Source organism: Misgurnus anguillicaudatus, chromosome 17, assembly GCF_027580225.2.
Source record: "Misgurnus anguillicaudatus chromosome 17, ASM2758022v2, whole genome shotgun sequence".
NCBI lineage: Eukaryota > Metazoa > Chordata > Actinopteri > Cypriniformes > Cobitidae > Misgurnus > Misgurnus anguillicaudatus.
Genome location: NC_073353.2, coordinates 38,872,468 through 38,890,086, shown reverse-complemented (window position 1 = coordinate 38,890,086; position 17,619 = coordinate 38,872,468). Strand labels below are relative to the sequence as shown.

The window sequence follows — 17,619 nt, the reverse complement described above, 5'->3', positions numbered from 1 at the left end:
TGTGGAAACTCTCCAGTTCTACAAAAGACTTTACTGCACATTTCATCAATCGAGTCAAGAGCAATCCCATACAAATGTCAACCTTACCATGAAACAAATGTTTTTAACTGTACTGATATCTCAGATGTCTATATTTGGTGGCTTAAACACCAGTGTGAGGTCTCTGTATAAATGTTCAAACATTTGTTTTAATTATTTTCCATAGTTAGGTAAGTGCAGCTTTCAGAAATGTCACATGATCCATCAGACTGGAATAGCTCTCAAGCGACTGACAGGACTTTTCCATCATTTCAGATTCAGAGTTCACTCTCAATTCTCCTCTCAATTTGTTACTCACCCTCGTGTTTTTATGAAACTGTGTGTTTTTCTGTATATTTAAGAAACTAAAGCTATATTAATATACATGGGTGAAATGTGTAATATAGTAACATTAAAAAGCATCAGAATTAACACAATACTGTATTCTACCTTGCACAATGTGTGATTTCAACATAAGAATTTATAATTGTAAATTTTATCCCATTTTCTGCTGAAATTCTCATTACCGCAATGTGTCCGGCTGTGTTTGAACATGCGTTATGTTGTAATTTAATCAAATTAACACAAAAATATTAAGAAAAAAAATAAATGGATGTTTTGCTAGACTACTTTAGATGACAGAAAAAATATTTACTGAATATTCATGTATAATAATAATGAAGAAAAATTAGGAAAATGATGTGTCCATGCCTGATGTTCTCATCCTCCGCAACACTTTTTGAGAACAGTTTAAGCACACATACAGAATTTTAATAAAGTTTGATTTTGAGTGACCAAGCACATGGACCAGTTACTTCAAGATGGCTACCAGGTAAGATCATTTTTTTACAGTTAATTTGAAATATTGCCTTGTCAGAATGTTTACACAACATTGTGATTATCATTACCGCAACAGATGCTTATTAAATGATAATTTAATTAATAGAAGCATAATACTTTGATTTTAAATGCATGTGCAGAATCTCCAAATTATGTTCTTTCAGGTTTGTCATGTCATTTTGAAAATATGTCAGTGTTGATGTTTTCTGACTGTTGCGGTAATGAGATTTTTTAGGACAAATTTTTTTAATTATGTTACAAAAAGTGTTAAATGATAAGTAAAAGTTTTTAAATTAATGTTCCCATTTACCCCAGACTTTGTTTTTCAATGTCTGGTGGGAAAAAAGGAAATTTAAGCAAATTTTGACATGTTTAAAACCAAGTTTTCGTGAGAATCACCCACATATTGAGACTGCAAGCTATCTAAAGCAGCCAAATTGAGAAGAGTCACGTCCGAATTTCATGTGTGAATGAAGCAAATTTACTTAAAATGTTCAAGCGTCTAACTATGCGGGAATAGAACGATTTATTCGCGTCTGGTGTGAAGGCAAAATAAGAAAATCTTTTCATGCAGCAACAGTTCACAGTGATCATGGCTTTACAGGAGTAAATAATGACAGATGTTTGGTTCTTAAATGTATTTAAAATAAAGACAAGCATCTGAGCTCCTTTCATGGTAATGTCTGTGTTTCTAGAGTTTTGTGTTTCTGTCCTGTAGAACTGAGAAACATCCACTTACTCTCTCCATTAGGATCTCCTTTAATTCTGTTCCGCTCAAATCAATCTCACTTCAACCCGACAACTCGGATAAAAAAGTCCACACGCACCAAAAGATCATCAATCAAACATTTCTATCACATCTGGAGCGGATCAACACTCATATACCACAACGCTCCTTCATCTGCTTACATAACACTGACATCTACAAAACACATCAGCCGGATACAAAATAACATCTATTAAATGTGTTCCCCTGAGGTTCATACATGATGCTAAAAATATTTACTGTATCTCTAGACACGAGTTCCTGTTTTCTTTTTGAGTTTACTGTGTAGTTTTGAGCTGGCCAGACATCTAAACAGGGTTGAGGAACAATCTTTACACTGAATGAACAGAAGCAGCTCGTGATGTAAACGTGTTTGAATTTTTAATGAAAAGATTTGAAGTGCGATGCTTGAGTTTGGTGATCTGTAGTTGCATCAATTATCATAAATTACAGCTCGAGTCATTAACATGAAGAGGTGAACAACAGATTCATTTCAACAGCTGTTTATCAAGAGATGCTTGAGAATCATGAAATAAACATCACGTCTGTGTGTGTGTGCATGTGCGTGCGTGCGTGTGCGTGTGCGTGTGTGTGTGCATGCTTGTCTGTGTGTAGCACACATACATTAATAGAGTTTGGTACAATATCACATAAAAACTGTTTCTAATACACAATTATACAACAATTTTATTATTTAACTTCAGAGAAAAATAAATGTTTGCAGATCCTCTGGGAATTCATTTATAAACATGTTTAATGCCATCAGATTGAATGCAGTCAACATTACCCTGCACTCAGAGGATTGGTAGAGATTTGTGCACCTGTAGTTTATAAAGAGTTTATAAAGAGGAATATTCCTATTGTGCATTTCTAAACCATGTGTACTATCTAAACAGAAAGCTGTTTGTAAATGCAATCTTGCAACCCATTCTCAAGAAATGCGCACGAATAGCATGCAGTTTATAAAAAGTTGTGCAATACATACATCAAATTCTAATTTTGCATGAATATGATATGTCAGTCCTTCCCTTAATACGGCACATCTTTTCGAGTTGTTTTATGTATTGGTTTCTCTTTATTTTAAACCATTGTTGTCTGGGTTTGGTTTAGGATGTAATTTAATATATAGGTTTCTTTATGTTTTGTCAATTTTTAAACCATGATCGCTTGAAGTTATGGTTCGAATTGGGGTTTGGATTAGGATGTCTTTTATGTAACAAAAAGTTGTTCAAGTCCCAAACCCAAGCGACAATGGAAAAACAAAAATAGTAAAAAAGCAAAACCAACACATAATGCACCGTATTAAATGAATGGGAAGGACTGGCGTATCATATGCACACGAAATTGAAATTTGTCTATGTATTGCATGACTTTTCACATGGCAGGCTATTTATACGCACTTCATGAGAATGGGCTGGATCTTGATATAATAATATATTAAAGAGACGTTCTGCTGGTTGTGTTTGGATGAATTTAGCTTCTCTCTTACTGATTAAATCTGCTGTAAGAGTTCAGAAACTTTAAAGTGTTTCTTGAGCAATTCTTTAGACAAAGAAAAACAAAAACAAACAGCACTGATTCACTCCACGCTTCAGCTATTACATCGTGGGAGTCAATTCCCATGGGAATCACAGAAATACAAATAATCACATGCTTCTCATAGGGGCTGTTTACACTTATTAAAATGGGTTTTCGTCGATCGGATCACAAGTGGAAGAGAGAGACACATTCTGTTTACACCTTGTATTTGATTACTTTGAGGGGTCTTCTGTGGAGACTGTGGGTGAGTCTCTCTGCTGTCATTTAAACCCGAGCGGGAGTAATGATGAGTTTAAATGGATGCAAACTAATATTATGTCGGAGTCCACTGCTTGTGTTGTAAGTAAACATGATGCTGCACAGTGTTTTGTACATGTATATGTAAGAGCTTTCACTGATATTTCAGAGCAATTGATGAAATAAGATCGCACAACTTTCATACGCTCGCAAAATAAAACTAATGAAAGACGCGGAGATCAGCTACTTTAGTTTAAGCAATAAAAGCCTAAAGATATAGCGCTATACACTTTGTGTTCATGCTAGAAATCAGAAACGATGTAAAACATTGTGCTCAGTACCTCAGTTTAGATAAATAGGCGGAGAGAAGGCAGTCTCGTGTGCCATATACCACATGCACGTTTAAACTACAAAAGCAATCTGATCGACAGGGTTTTCAACTACCTCTGAATGTATTCAAAAGTGGATGAAAGTGGACGAGCTCAAAACATTTTGAACACCGTTAACTTCAGTCTTTAGTGTCGTCCACTTGTTATCCGAAACACATCTTGTGTAAACAGCCTCTTAGACAGCAATGAGCTTTAAAAGGAGACATCTGCTGTAGTCTTCTCATGTGTTATTTTTTAGTTTTTATTTCATGGCATCTTTGATCAGTAACTCTCTAATATCTTTCTCTAATATTAATCATCTGCTTTCAAGACTTCAAGACCTACTGAAATCTTACTGTACTGAACAGCCGTGAAATGGAAAGCAGACGGTTTCACATATTCATCTGATTTAGAGGAGACCCTACATAGTGTTGACTTCACTGTGTGTGTGCATTATAAGGCACACAGCCTGCACCACAAAACTAGTCATAAGGGTCAATTTTTTTCAATTTAGATTTATACATCATCTGAAAGCTGAATAAATAAACTTTCCAATGATGTCTGGTTTGTAAGGATATACAATATTTGGCTGAGATATACTGTAACTATTTGAAGATCTGGAAACTAAGGGTGCAAAAAAGTCCTTAGCAACACATATTACTCATGATTATTACTATATTACTAATAATAAAAACATTTTTGATATATTTACAGTAGGACATTCACAAAATATTCTCATGGAACATGAACTGGACTATCCTAATGACTTTGGCATAAAAAATGCATTGTTGGCTATTGCTACAAATATACCCTGAAATATGACTGGTTTTGTGGCCCACAAATAATTTTTCATTCTATGGACTAAAGATGAAAACTACATTAAACAGAATTGTGTAACTAACCTACCCAGTCTCATCTAAAGGCATATAAATAGCACGAAGTGTAAAAATCGTGCGTGCAATACAAACGCCAAATTCCACTTTGGTGTGCGATATGATACGCCAGTTCCCCATTCACTTAAACAGCACATCGTTTTTTGTTGTTTTATTTATTGGTTTCCAGTTTTTTTTCTGTTTTTTAAACCATTTGCGCTTGGTTTTAGGGTTAGATTTGCTCATGGAGGTTATTTAATATACAGGTTTCTCCATGTTTTTGTCCATATTTAAGCCATGGTCGTTTGGAGTTGGGGTTAGAATAGGGGTTTGGGTTAGGATGTCATTTTTATCATAACAAAAAGTTGTTCTAACTCTAAACCCAAGTGAAAATGGTAAAAAATAGCAAAAAAATTGAAAACAATTAATAAAACAACAAAAAAAGATACAGCGTTTAAGTGAATGGGTAGGACTGGCGTATCATATGCATGCCAAAGTGAATTTGCTGTATGTATTTTCACACTTTGTGCTATTTATACGCATCTACATGAGACTGGGTTCAACTAACCGTAAATTCAGGGTGCGATTTGCTGGGGGGGATTATCCCCCCCCTTATCCCATTATCCCCCCTTTATATCCCTGACTCTAGTTAATTATTAATACCATGAATAATCAATATAAGCTGTGGTTCCTTTTTTTAATTTTCAAAAATAAAAATATTTGAAAACATCCCTCCCCCTCTTTTTTTTTTTTTTTTTAGAAATCACATCCTGCATAAAGTCACCAAATAACATAAATCAGATGAATCATAAGATGGATCTCTGTGTTTGTCTGATTGTTGTGTTGCTGTTTCCTCTAATTCAGATTCATGAATTTGATTTAGATGCCAATGTATGAATAGAAATCTCCACTTTTGTATTTTGACTAACCCTGGGCACGGTTTCGACGATCTTCAACCAAAGAACACATACTGTAAGATGCAAAAGTACAACGAGTTCAAGAACAACTCCACTGAGACGCCTTGATGATGTAAGAGTTTTGAATATCACTTCATCTTGTGCCCGGTGTCAAACACTTGAGTTGCACAATGAAATGGGAAGTACTGCATTCTGGCTGGTTTCAACATCCTAATAACTGAATCAAACAGCACACACCCTTTTCCCAGTATCACAGAAGGAAGCCCGAAGGACAAAGGTGTAGGAGCCGGTATAATTCTCATGCATTTCTCTTAACTCTTTCACCAACTTGCCTTTAGATGCAAACTGTGTGGGAAATGTTCTGACATTGTTGCCTGCACCAGATTACTTCATATGTGCTGCTATGTAGATGTTCAGTGTGATTGTAAGGATATTTTCAGAAGGAAATTCTGGTTTGTCAGAGAAAGTCTAATTACAAGCCAAGGTTTACTCTTTAGGGTTATGGGTTTGCTCACATTACTAACCCCTCCTATGAGCTATAATCATGTTGATTCTTTACTTCTGCGTCATTTTCAACAATCTTCAAACTATTTCATTGAGCAGATTTTGGTAAAGAAACAGAGCTGGGGCCGGAAAATTCCTCAACTGCCATTTGTACTAATGTCACAAAACACATATAAGTGATAATATTAGCTAACATTTGACTTCCTCTATAATACATTCATTGTGAAATTACTAACAGCACAAAGACGCTCTGAGCAGGAGTCAAACCAGCAACTGGTCAGTCATTTGAGTCGAGCGCTCCAAAAGCCTGGACACACTTCTCTGTCGTGAAGACGCGTGTACGCGGGAAACAAAGCCGCGACACGAAGAGTGAAAGCACCCACATGCACAACAGACCGATCGGGAGATTAACTCTTTCCCCGCCATTAAAGAGTTATCTTGTCAATCCGCAAGACCGCTAGTATCTTAGAAAACCTGGAAGTATCGCCCTAGGGCAAACAGCTGTATGTCTGTGTATGTTTTGATCATCAATCTGAATCTGATCTCTATCAAAATCCTTTTACAAAAATTGAATTATCTCAGCTTTTTGCTCAAAATTTGGTGTTTTTGAAGAAACCTATTTGAGAGGTGATAAAAGAGGTAGGAAGAAATTATTTTTTTGCTTGAAAGCAGAGGGTCTGTTCTTTCATTTAATATATTGTATGTTTATATATTTAAAGAAGAGTATTTTCTGGGAGGCCAGGGTTTCCCGCAGCACTATTCAGTTCGGGCGGCCCGCCTAAGCTGGGAAACCCTACCGCCTTAGCTAGGTTGTTCAAAAATAAAAAAAAATCACTGCAAAAAGGCCATCAAGTGCATGTCGGAGAATAGCCTGGACGCTCTTCACACCGCAAGCGGGCACGCGTGCCACACAGCCGAAATGAGATTAAGACATGGTCCGTCATGTCTGGAGGATAGCCAGTTGATAAAACATGAGAACTGTAAGTGGACTTATGTTTTGGGGTTATTTAAGCCTGTTATTGTATTAGTCTATAGTTCTTGCAAATTGAAAGTAAGTTAGCTGGTGATTTTGTTGTTTGAGCAACCTGCTAGCTAGGTTTCACGTGCCTGTTGATTCGATATAATTGTTGAGCGCTCTTGCTCACGTTATTTATGTGCATTATTTACATGCTACAGTACAGTAGTTACACTCCTTTAAAGGGACACAAGGCAGCATTTTTATGTTAATAAATCATCTTCGTAAGTCAGTATATGGTTAAATGACTCATTACCGGACAAATGAAGACTCTCTCGCCCGCCCCTACCGTCTGTAGGAAGAATACCCCACTTGGAAGTTTGCTGTATCCAGTGTCCTTCAGTCTCGCAAAGTCTCGGATATCGCGAGAAGCAGGATCACTTTACGGCAAACAACACAGAGGCAGGCGAGTGAAACACGGCTAGCGATTGTTGCAAATGGCAGAGCCGAGGAAGAAGCAACAAAAACCCTTGACGGAAAATTCCAAGAAAAGAAAAAGAGCTTTAGCCCTAATATATATATATATATATATTAGGGTGACCATATGTGCCATTCTTCCCAGACGCGTCCTGGCCAATATTTCGGGTGCGTCTTCCGGAAGTCATATTTGTCGACCGCATACGTCATAGAGGATTATTATTATTATTACAGAAAAGCAACCGTTCCATTTTAAGGTAAGAATGAAACTACGATTGCATGTCTTATGTTTTTAACTGAATGGCGTATGCTGTCAACAAATACGACTTCCGGAAGACGCACCGAAATCCTGGCGAGGACGCGTCCGAGAAGAATGGCACGTATATATATAGATAGATAGATAGATAGATAGATAGATAGATAGATAGATAGATAGATAGATAGATAGATAGATAGATAGATAGATAGATAGATAGATAGATAGATAGATAGATAGATAGATAGATAGATAGATAGACGGATAGATAGACGGATAGGTAGATGTAGAAAGATAATATTTGTCTAAAGTTATATTAGTAAGGTCTATAAGCTCATCTGGACGAATGACGTTTTCCCTTTGCTTGTCTATATTTATTTATTTATTTATATATTTTTATGCCCACTCTCCCAATAAAAAACAAAACACGAAAGCAGTAGTTTGCCGCGTTCATATCAGTCGTTCACGGCAAAAATACTATTATGCATGACAACACAATAAAAATAAAAAAATCAGTTGGAAAGGAAATATTACTTACATAACTTAGATAGACACAACTGGATTGGAAATAAGCTGATAAACTGGGTTCCGAGGGGGGCGGGACAACAGTTCGTTTTTACGACAGTGTGTTTGAAAGCATTTACTTCCAGACACTAGAGGGAGCTCATAGAGAAATAATACTCAGACTTGCCTGGTTTTCCTTTAAGATAATGTAATTAATAGTGAGAAATAATCCGTTTTTACAATTTTAATCAATCATTGTTCGCCAGCATCTGCTTTAGTTTGTGTTTATTAACCCTTTCGTTTCACTTCATCACGCAGCTATTAATAATCTAGTATGTGTTCATTTTCTGTCATAGTTTCTTCAAAATTTATTTTATTTGAGTGTTTTACATACAAAATATTTTCATTTTCATCATGATGCGTACGCCCCATCCCTTTGACTGTCACTGTTTTTTTATTTTTCAAAGCTTCTTAAGACAAAAATTGAAGATGTTCTTAAGTAAATATTTAAAAACTTCTTTAAAATGTTCAAGAATTGCATTTAGGATCAATCATACGAACTTCTTATAATTTATCTAAAGAACGTTCTTATTTTTTGTCTTAAGAATGTTTTCGTGAATCCGTCCCCGGGTTTATATCAGTGTTGCATTCATCAACCAATGTCAGTATCCTTTAGTATTGTTGTTTGAATGCATCATTTTCCCAACCAATTGTCATATGTATCTTCATTCACCAAAACAACATAAAAAAGATTTCATGTCATGATAAAAGCCTACTGTTGATATATGAGATATTTTAAGTAGACAAAATTAATTCAGAATACAGCACAGAGCCTAAAATTAAAGCCGAGAGAACAGAATGTCTTTTGCACACATGGAACGATTTACTCCAAACGCTCGAGGGCAAAAAAATAACAGGCCAGCAAATCTGAAAGCAAACAAAACTTCAACAGCTCATCTGGGGTCCTGAACGTCTCCGCACTGCTGGAGAGAAGAGATGTCATTCCTCCGTATGTGTTACAGCGCACTGTATACAATCAAAGCTCTATGTGTGACACATCAGGAAAGTTTTTCAATAACATTCCCGGTCATCTCATCCTGTGATCTCAAACCGATCCGTCTCTAATCCCTCACCTGTGATCACTTACGGTACAGTATACATGAGATTGATGTACGGTTCGTAACTTATGCTTTATGACGTTCTTTCTAGAAAATCACACACACAACTCTGAGGGTCGGAGATTCATGTCGCAACTTTTCCTGCTTTAGGCAAACACAATTATCTGACAAACCATCTCACCTAAAACATTGAGTAACTCACTGGCATGTGTTGATATGTTACACCAAAAACAATGACATTACCCTGAGGTGAGTCAGATTTCATAAACATGTCACTGCAAACCAACAATGTGAGATTTTCCTCTATCAGCGCTTTATTATCTTGAATCAATGGCTGGATTTTCTCTTACTGATTGTGACGCATTTTTGAGTGAAACTGGATTTTTAATGAGAAAGATGGGTGGGACTTTATGACTGTCTGGTGTGCGTGACGTTTAGGAGTCCAACGGTTTGAGAGAGGAAACGATGACATCAGCCCGAAAGACATTCTCATAAAACATTTAATAGTTTTGTTGTCCCATGCACTGATGAATGGTGCACATTAAGACCAGGAATGTGTGTTAGGAAAGTAAACCTAAAGGTTTCACAGGGATTATTTTCCTTTTATTAGTGCTAAACTGCTCAGATAACGTAGAAAACATGAGAGATCTCGCTGAAGATCTTAAAGTGCTGTTGTACTCTGCTGACAGTCTCCAGTGGGAAAAACTATTTGCACGGTTAGCGTTGCCAAAAATCAGGTCATGGTGCTCTGCTGTGAGAAAGAGAAGCTGAAGCAAACTTCATGTAAACCAGATGTCACTTCAGTCAAGAACTAAACTCGGCTCTCATACGCCTCCTTTTAACAGAGTCAACTACAGGAAAATAACCTTCTTTTCTACCATTACTCAGTTAGAGGGAGTAGTTATTAAAGTAATGAACCATGCGAAGAGCTGCATTAAAGTCATTTCGCTATACAGGTAAGTGTAGAAGATTGGCACAATGCTAAAGATCAGGGCCTGGTTGCATGAAAATCCTTAAGTGAGGGCTTCCCTGAGGGGGAACAAAATTCCTAAGGGTAGGGATTTCTTTAAAAGCATTGCAACAAACTTTTTAACCATCACGCTTACCTAAGTGTTTATACTGAGCATTTTACCAAAACACACCAATGAAGAAGTGCTACAGACGATGGATTTGTGTACTTTGGATACGTCACTACACGAAAAAGTACTGCATGCATAAAACTCAAAGTGATTCATACTTGAAACACTTTGCATTGACTGACTAATTGAACGACCTGTTATTTTCTTCCTATTTTTTTTACTTTCTAGCAATGCATAACAAAACATAAGCATTTAAGAGTAAATACTTATTGACAGCCTTAACCATGTTTTTTGTTGTACTGATTACTATTAGCAAAACAATGGTTTTATTACAGTAACCATGGTTCACTTTCAAGGGAACTTGCGCTGCGTCACCGTAGTGACACTATGGGAATGCATCCAGGCATGAGTGCGTCTGAATGTGTATATCAAATCAAACCAATGGTGGGGCGTAACATCGACGGCGGGGGTGATGAGGGAGCCACACTGCAAAAAATGATTTTCAAGAAAAAAAATTCTTAGTATTTTGGCTTGTTTTTTTAGTAAAAAATATCTAAGAATTCTTGAATTGAGATGCTTTTTCTTGATGAGCAAAACGACCCAAGAAAAAAGTCTAGTTTTTGGACCAAGAATGTCAAATTTGGGTGATTTTGTGCATAAAACAAGCAAAAAATCTTAAACATTTTTCTTAAACACTAAATTCAAGAAAAATTCAAGAAAAATTAGCTTACCCCATTGGCAGATTTTTTTGCTTGTTTTATTCAAAAAATCACTTAAATTTGATATTTTTTGGTCTAAAAACTACACTTATTTTCTTGGGTCGTTTTGCTCATCAAGAAAAAGCATCTTAATTTAAGAATTTTTAGATCTTTTTTCTGAAAACAAGACAAAAATACTTTCAAAATAAATATTTTTTTTCGTGCGTAGATCCTACGACGTAGCCGCGACGGCGTAGGTTCTGCGTCGGTTTTCATTTATACTTTTGCATCGTCGCCCGCGTCGACGTGCAAACACGCACACAGGCCGCTGGTGGGCAGTAACCACGTGTGTAACCACAGTAGCAGCGCGAACACCAAAGAAGAAGAAGCTTTGCAAGTTAAGCCACAAACGAAGAAGAAACAGCAACTTGTTGTGTATAATTTGGGAAGACCAGCAATGATGGATGTAAATAAACAGCGACTTTTGTTGCAGTTTGAGTTAAATCACTCCTCAACTTGGCAATTCTTTGTTTTCACCATCGCAAACGGAAATACCTATGAGGCAGTTTTTTTTACATGACGGGAGGGGTTCTGGTGGACCAATCACAGCGCTTGCGGTCTGCGTAGAACTGACGCGCTGTTAAAAATTTTGCGAGGTGCGCGGCCGGCTACGCAGAGCTACGCACAGGCTACAGATATCCTACGCCGTAGCTACGGCGTAGAACCTACGCACGACTATAAATCGCCATTAACTCAACTGCACTGTAGTAAAACCATGGTTAATTTTTTTAAGGGTTTGTGAAATTTACTTAGGGGGTTTTGCAACCCGTGTTTCATTAAGGGTACCCTTAACCTCATAGGTTTTTCTTAACTTAAGGGTTTTTATGCAACAGTGCCCAAATAAACAACACATAGTTTCATTTAGCTTACAAATTTAATTATACTTTCCAAATAAAATCAGCAATAAGATAAAACAAAAATTTGTTGCTTTAATTGCAACTCACAAATAAGAATGAATGTGTGTTCATGTAGCTCAAAGTGTTTGCAGGACAAAGGTCATGGGTCCGATTCCCAGCAAACACACATAGTAATAAACATTTAACATACTGCATACTTGCGCTGTAAGTCACTTTGGAGCTACACATGTGGCACTGGCTCATCCAATCAGAATTCAGACAGAACTATCTGTTTTGTGTCATCTGTATACTGTATTAAGACTTTAATTGTCCTCATAATTTGTTTAAGTCTGAATGTTAAGAAACAGCTGCAACCACATATACATGCGTAAAAATGCTCCAACAATGTTTATGTACTTTCAATTGTTTAAAAAGCAACCCAATAAAAGCTGAATTAAACTTTAAAGCACTTTTCTTCGAAATCTAAACGCTGTTAAGTTTTTAACTTGAATACCATAAAAAAGATCAGCTACAGGCAGAGAGGCCATCGAGTACCAAACATACACTATAAGACTTCTCTTCTGGAATGCCAACAACTGGGATCTGCACAAAAAAACAACAACACAAATGCAGTACATGCACATATTTTGTGTGAGTTAATGACTCATCGTGCCTGCTAAAGCAATAAAAGCATAAGACGCTCCTTAAATTAATCCAGAAAAGGACACAACATCTTCAGTACACTCTGTTCATACAACATGACGGTGATCTGTTTGTTCATCTATATCTGGTATATCTACATCGGTTACTATAGTAATGAGTTAAGCATCTACTTTAAATGATGCCAAGGAATCTGCTTTCTTTAAAAGAGTTACAGACAGTAAAACAACGGTAAAAGACGATGGAAAACAGATGCATAAACATCCAACCTTAGTCCAGAATCCCATCACATTATGTCTGAATGTTTCACTGACCAAACAGAAATAACAGCATTACTCCTAAAGACAAACATATATTTAAAGGGTAGAGTAGTATATGAAATAGCTTCAGGTGACTTTAATACAGTTTGGTTTGTTGACACCAGAGATCAGCAATATAAACTACAGATTCCAGAGAGGTCAGGTGACTCAAACCAACAGACCGCCCCTTTAAAGAGGATCAGCACAAATAAACACATTTGGTGTTTCTCGAGGTTAAATGCATGACGTTTGTTTCTTAAAATGACATGTATTGTTTTATTATTGTATGGGGAGATGGCACCATATATCAAATCAATAAACACACATACACATTAAACATCTACAACAGCTTGGTATTTCCTGCCATGTGTAAGAAAGACAATAATCTGTCACCATCACAAAACTCTCCACTTCTCTTCTATACACATCACAGAGATATATATTACTCTCATGTGGACTTTAATGTGTTCCTCTCAAATATCTCAGTATCCTATAGAGTTTTCCTCACTTCAGTCGTCTCTTTGGGAAATCAGATTCATGTAGAGTTCTTCACTTCAACCTGAAGACTGCAGAGCTCCATTAAAATATGAATGTGCACTAAACAAATAAACAAGACCTCACAATTTACCATTCAGTTTTGAAAGCTCCAACAACAATTGCACATCTCTAAAATATTTATGTTAGAGGTTTTAAGTCAATCATTTAATCTCTTTTTGACCTGCACGGTGACAGTGACATCACATCTCGCTTTATTCAAGCCTGTAAGTTAAAGCAGATGAGGTTTTAAAAGCTGCTATTGAGATAAAAAGAAATGCTATTGAATGAATCTCTCCAGGTACTCTATGAGACTGGTCTGATGTTAGCCAGGCTATATGGTCCAAATGTTCATTTTCTCGTATTTGAGGCCTGGTTTACGAATGCCCAGAGCTGTTTATTGGGCACTGTGAATGTCTATCAAATGCGTCTGTACGTAACTCATAGCCAATCGGTGTGTCGCATAGACGTCGTCATCGTCGTGCTGCCCAACCCCCCCCCCCCCTCCGTTCTTTGATTGGTTCCCTATTTCAGGTGAAAATTTGGGCCATGGTTTCCGTGCTAGACTTGCAGCGTGAATAAATTTGCGCACAAGGCAACATGGGGAAACCCAGCCTAGTAGACCATCTTAACCTTCACAATAACAGATATTTAAAGGGTATAGTTTATTAAAGGTGCTGTAGAATGTAAAACTGTATTTATGTAGGCATGGATTAATGATAAGAGTGGTGTACATGGTAATGACATATCATGAGCCTCAAACACAATTGTTTCCTCCTTACCTTGTGCATGAAAAAGACAGCTGGAAAACAGACCAATCTCAACGTAACACCAACTGTGAAGTTACAGTCCAGATGTACACCCCAACAAGTACAATGTTGTTACATTGGTATAAACAAAGTAGTGACTGCTGAGTTAGCGCTATATGCTAGTTAATGCTATATGCTAGCGTTTAGGTTGAAGTTCTACTATTGACATTAGAGTTACGTTTTGCAGGTCCATACAGAAAAAAACTCAAAAACGTCCATTAACAATCTCCAAACTATTGATTATGCCTCAAAATCTGTATCAGACTCAAACATAAGATCTGTTTACACACACACAGAGCTACTGGAGGAGCTGCTCTGTTAAACAACCAATCAGAGCAGAGCTCAACATTATAATTCATGACCCTTTCAAATAAGGTAATAATAGACCATTTCATTCTAAAGACAAATCCTAGAGTTGTAAATGGACATGTAAAACTGACTTGGATCATTTTTTAACTTAATAAAGCCACAAACCTTCTATGTAGATATCGAGAACAATTAAATTATTATTATTAATTATTAATTATATAAATTATTACAATGCATTCTTTGGCACCTTTAATATTGCAAGCTCCAGTTGCATTGGCCTGCGCTATGAAACTTTCAGAAGTCACTGCACTGCTCTCCTTAAAAAGTCATGTTTACAAGCAACCACATTTATACACTTCAGCTTACAATTTTGTCAACAGAGATCAACTGGACATGATTACGAAAATACTGGGTTTGGTTCATTTCCATGATTATATTTATCAATTTAAGGCATTGCATGTTTGTCTCTAAGGCTGCAAACTGAATTATTGTCATTTGCTATTAAATGTCAGGTACAATGGCTTGAGGATATTCATTGAAATCAGGATCAGTACCTAAACCTAACTAATATCTTCAGTTATTATACCTCTGGGGTAAGCTATGTTATTGAACATAAACACTGACTTCATGAAACTTCCAGTAACTGAAATCTTTAAAGCTTCGAAAGTTTCAGAAGAATCCATTCAATTGTTTACTTTCCAGGTAATTGGAATGATGACATAACGTTTGTAAACCTTCAACTTCTTCACGTCCATAGATCACAACACAAAGACTGTCAGCAGTTCCAGTTTGAACCCGCCGCATTTTTGTAGCCTTACCTCACTTTTATTACTGTGGGAAGAAATTTCCGATTGTGGCAGCTTTCTCTGAAGCCACTTTCTGGGTGAAAAGATGCTGCTGGATCCGGAGATGTTGAGCGACGCGTCCTTTGACGCGTTGCGCTTGCTGCTTTTGCAGTCATTGTGGATATTGATGGAGGACGACGCGTCTGAAGACGTCGATAAACTGGACGATGAGACGCGCGGGGTTGGTTTCGGGCTTTCGGGTGATGTTTGAAATCCACCTGTCGAGCTGGTGCTCCAGCAGGACCTCTGGTGATCTCCAGACGCGCCGCAGCTTCGCATCAGCGCTGAATCTAGACTGTGCGTTTGACGCAACTTCTTCTTTGCGAGTGTTTTCGAGGACGATGGCGAGCACGAGAAGACGCTGTTCAACAGTCCTTGTGCGGACATCACTGCGCTATAACGCGAAGCCCGGTGCGCACAACAAACCCATGAGAAGAAACGCGACGGTCGCAACTACATCCGAGCGACATTAATTGCAAAAGGAAATGAAACACGTTGTGTTTTCTCATCCATCTCGTCTGTAAAGGTTTCCATTAGTTGTGCCAAACTGCGCGCGTCTGTAAAGTTTCTCGGCTACGTCTGTGAACGCGCCTGCCCTCTGTGCGCGGCGCTGCGCATCTCTATCCTCCGCCCCGCAGCAACTGAAGTGTGTGTGTGTGTGTGTGTCTCAACACAATAATACACGTAACTCTGTGTGTTAGCCAACCCAGTGAACTTCAGAGGGAGTCAAGCTGACTTTTAAGGAGGTTCTTGTAGAGAATGTTCAGGCGTAATTTAGGGGGGAGGAGAACCCAAATTATTTTGACGTGCCAACTCTTTAAAAAAACGTTTAAACAGATAAACTTCTCTTATAATCAGTGCTATTTACCTCTACATAATAAACAGCTTAGAAGAAAAACGACCTTAAAGAGTTACATAATCTGTTTTGATGTAATAAACTTCCTCTGCAGTCGTGGGGTTTGTTTTGTTTAAATTGCATAAATAAATTCATTTTTCTTTTTTTGTGGTTGTGGCCAATTCAATTCATATTGCAATTTATAAACTGTCAAGCTGTCAATTCTGAATTTCATAATTTTGCCCAACCCATCCATCAATAATATGGAAACATGTCATTCTTGTCATATTAAACTGATCTTTACTCAGCACAATAGGTTTGAACATGTTCTTCACTTACACACCCAAATGCTTGTGACAGCATATTTGGTATTTTTGTTAGGCCTCTATTTGGTGTATTGAATGATTGACATTTTCATATTTTTCACAAATGAAAGCAGTTTTTTGTTGTTGTTTTGGGTCTGAATCATTCGTGTTAATGTGACTATCGTCATCATTTTCCTCCACAAAAGCTCAGATAAGACATCACACTTGGTGAATGTGACTTTGGGAAGTGAAAGTAATGATTAAATACCTCCTGGTCATAGTAAAGTTTGTTAAACCTCACCAAAGAGACACTTTTACTTACATCTGCAACATATTCTTCCACAGTTTACATGATACCCCAAAGCTTCCTGATGAAGGGTTATTATCTAATTTTGGCACAGGATAAAGATCTCCAATGAGCTTTTTTTTAAAGTCTGTGAATGTAAACATATGAGGGTGTAACCAAGAGCAATTCAGAAGGTCTGCAAAAATCAAAGATAAAGAGATGTACAAGAAATATGAAATCAAACTAAATCATAGTTGCAACCAAACATATCAGAAGACTGAATATTCACTATCAAATACTGACCAGTTTGTTATATACTTTACTATACTTTCGCCTAAGATGCATTGAGCTTAAGTTCATTAAGATAAATCTTTAAAGCATAAAAGTTTAAGAAAGTTTGTAAAAGAAGTTTGAACATTATATAATCCTCATTCTCAGACAGATGTAGATCTACTGTATGGAGTCAGAAACAGACATATTGTTCTCAGGTTAAAAAATGCGCAATAACATTATTAAAATGTGACATGGAAATGAAGAAATAGAGGCTGTCATCAAACACACTCATATTTTCAGTTTGTTTATCATCTGAACATCATAAAGTCTTGCTCAAATAAAGGACCGATTGCATAATAACTGTCAATGCTCAAAGTGTACATTTGTCTGCCATAGTGTAGCAGTAGATTATCAATAAAC

General features: G+C 37.0%; 1 protein-coding gene across 1 annotated transcript in view; it reads right to left on the bottom strand.

Annotated features, from left to right (window-relative positions):
• Nucleotides 1-16,160, bottom strand: part of LOC129451849 (rho GTPase-activating protein 6) — a 38,965-nt gene extending 22,805 nt beyond the window's left edge. The window contains exon 1 of the mRNA XM_055215315.2: nt 15,474-16,160. Within this exon, the coding sequence (XP_055071290.2) occupies nt 15,474-15,887 (414 nt within the window). The 5' untranslated portion in view covers nt 15,888-16,160. The remainder of the gene's footprint in view (nt 1-15,473) is intronic.
• Nucleotides 16,161-17,619: the final 1,459 nt, after the last annotated feature.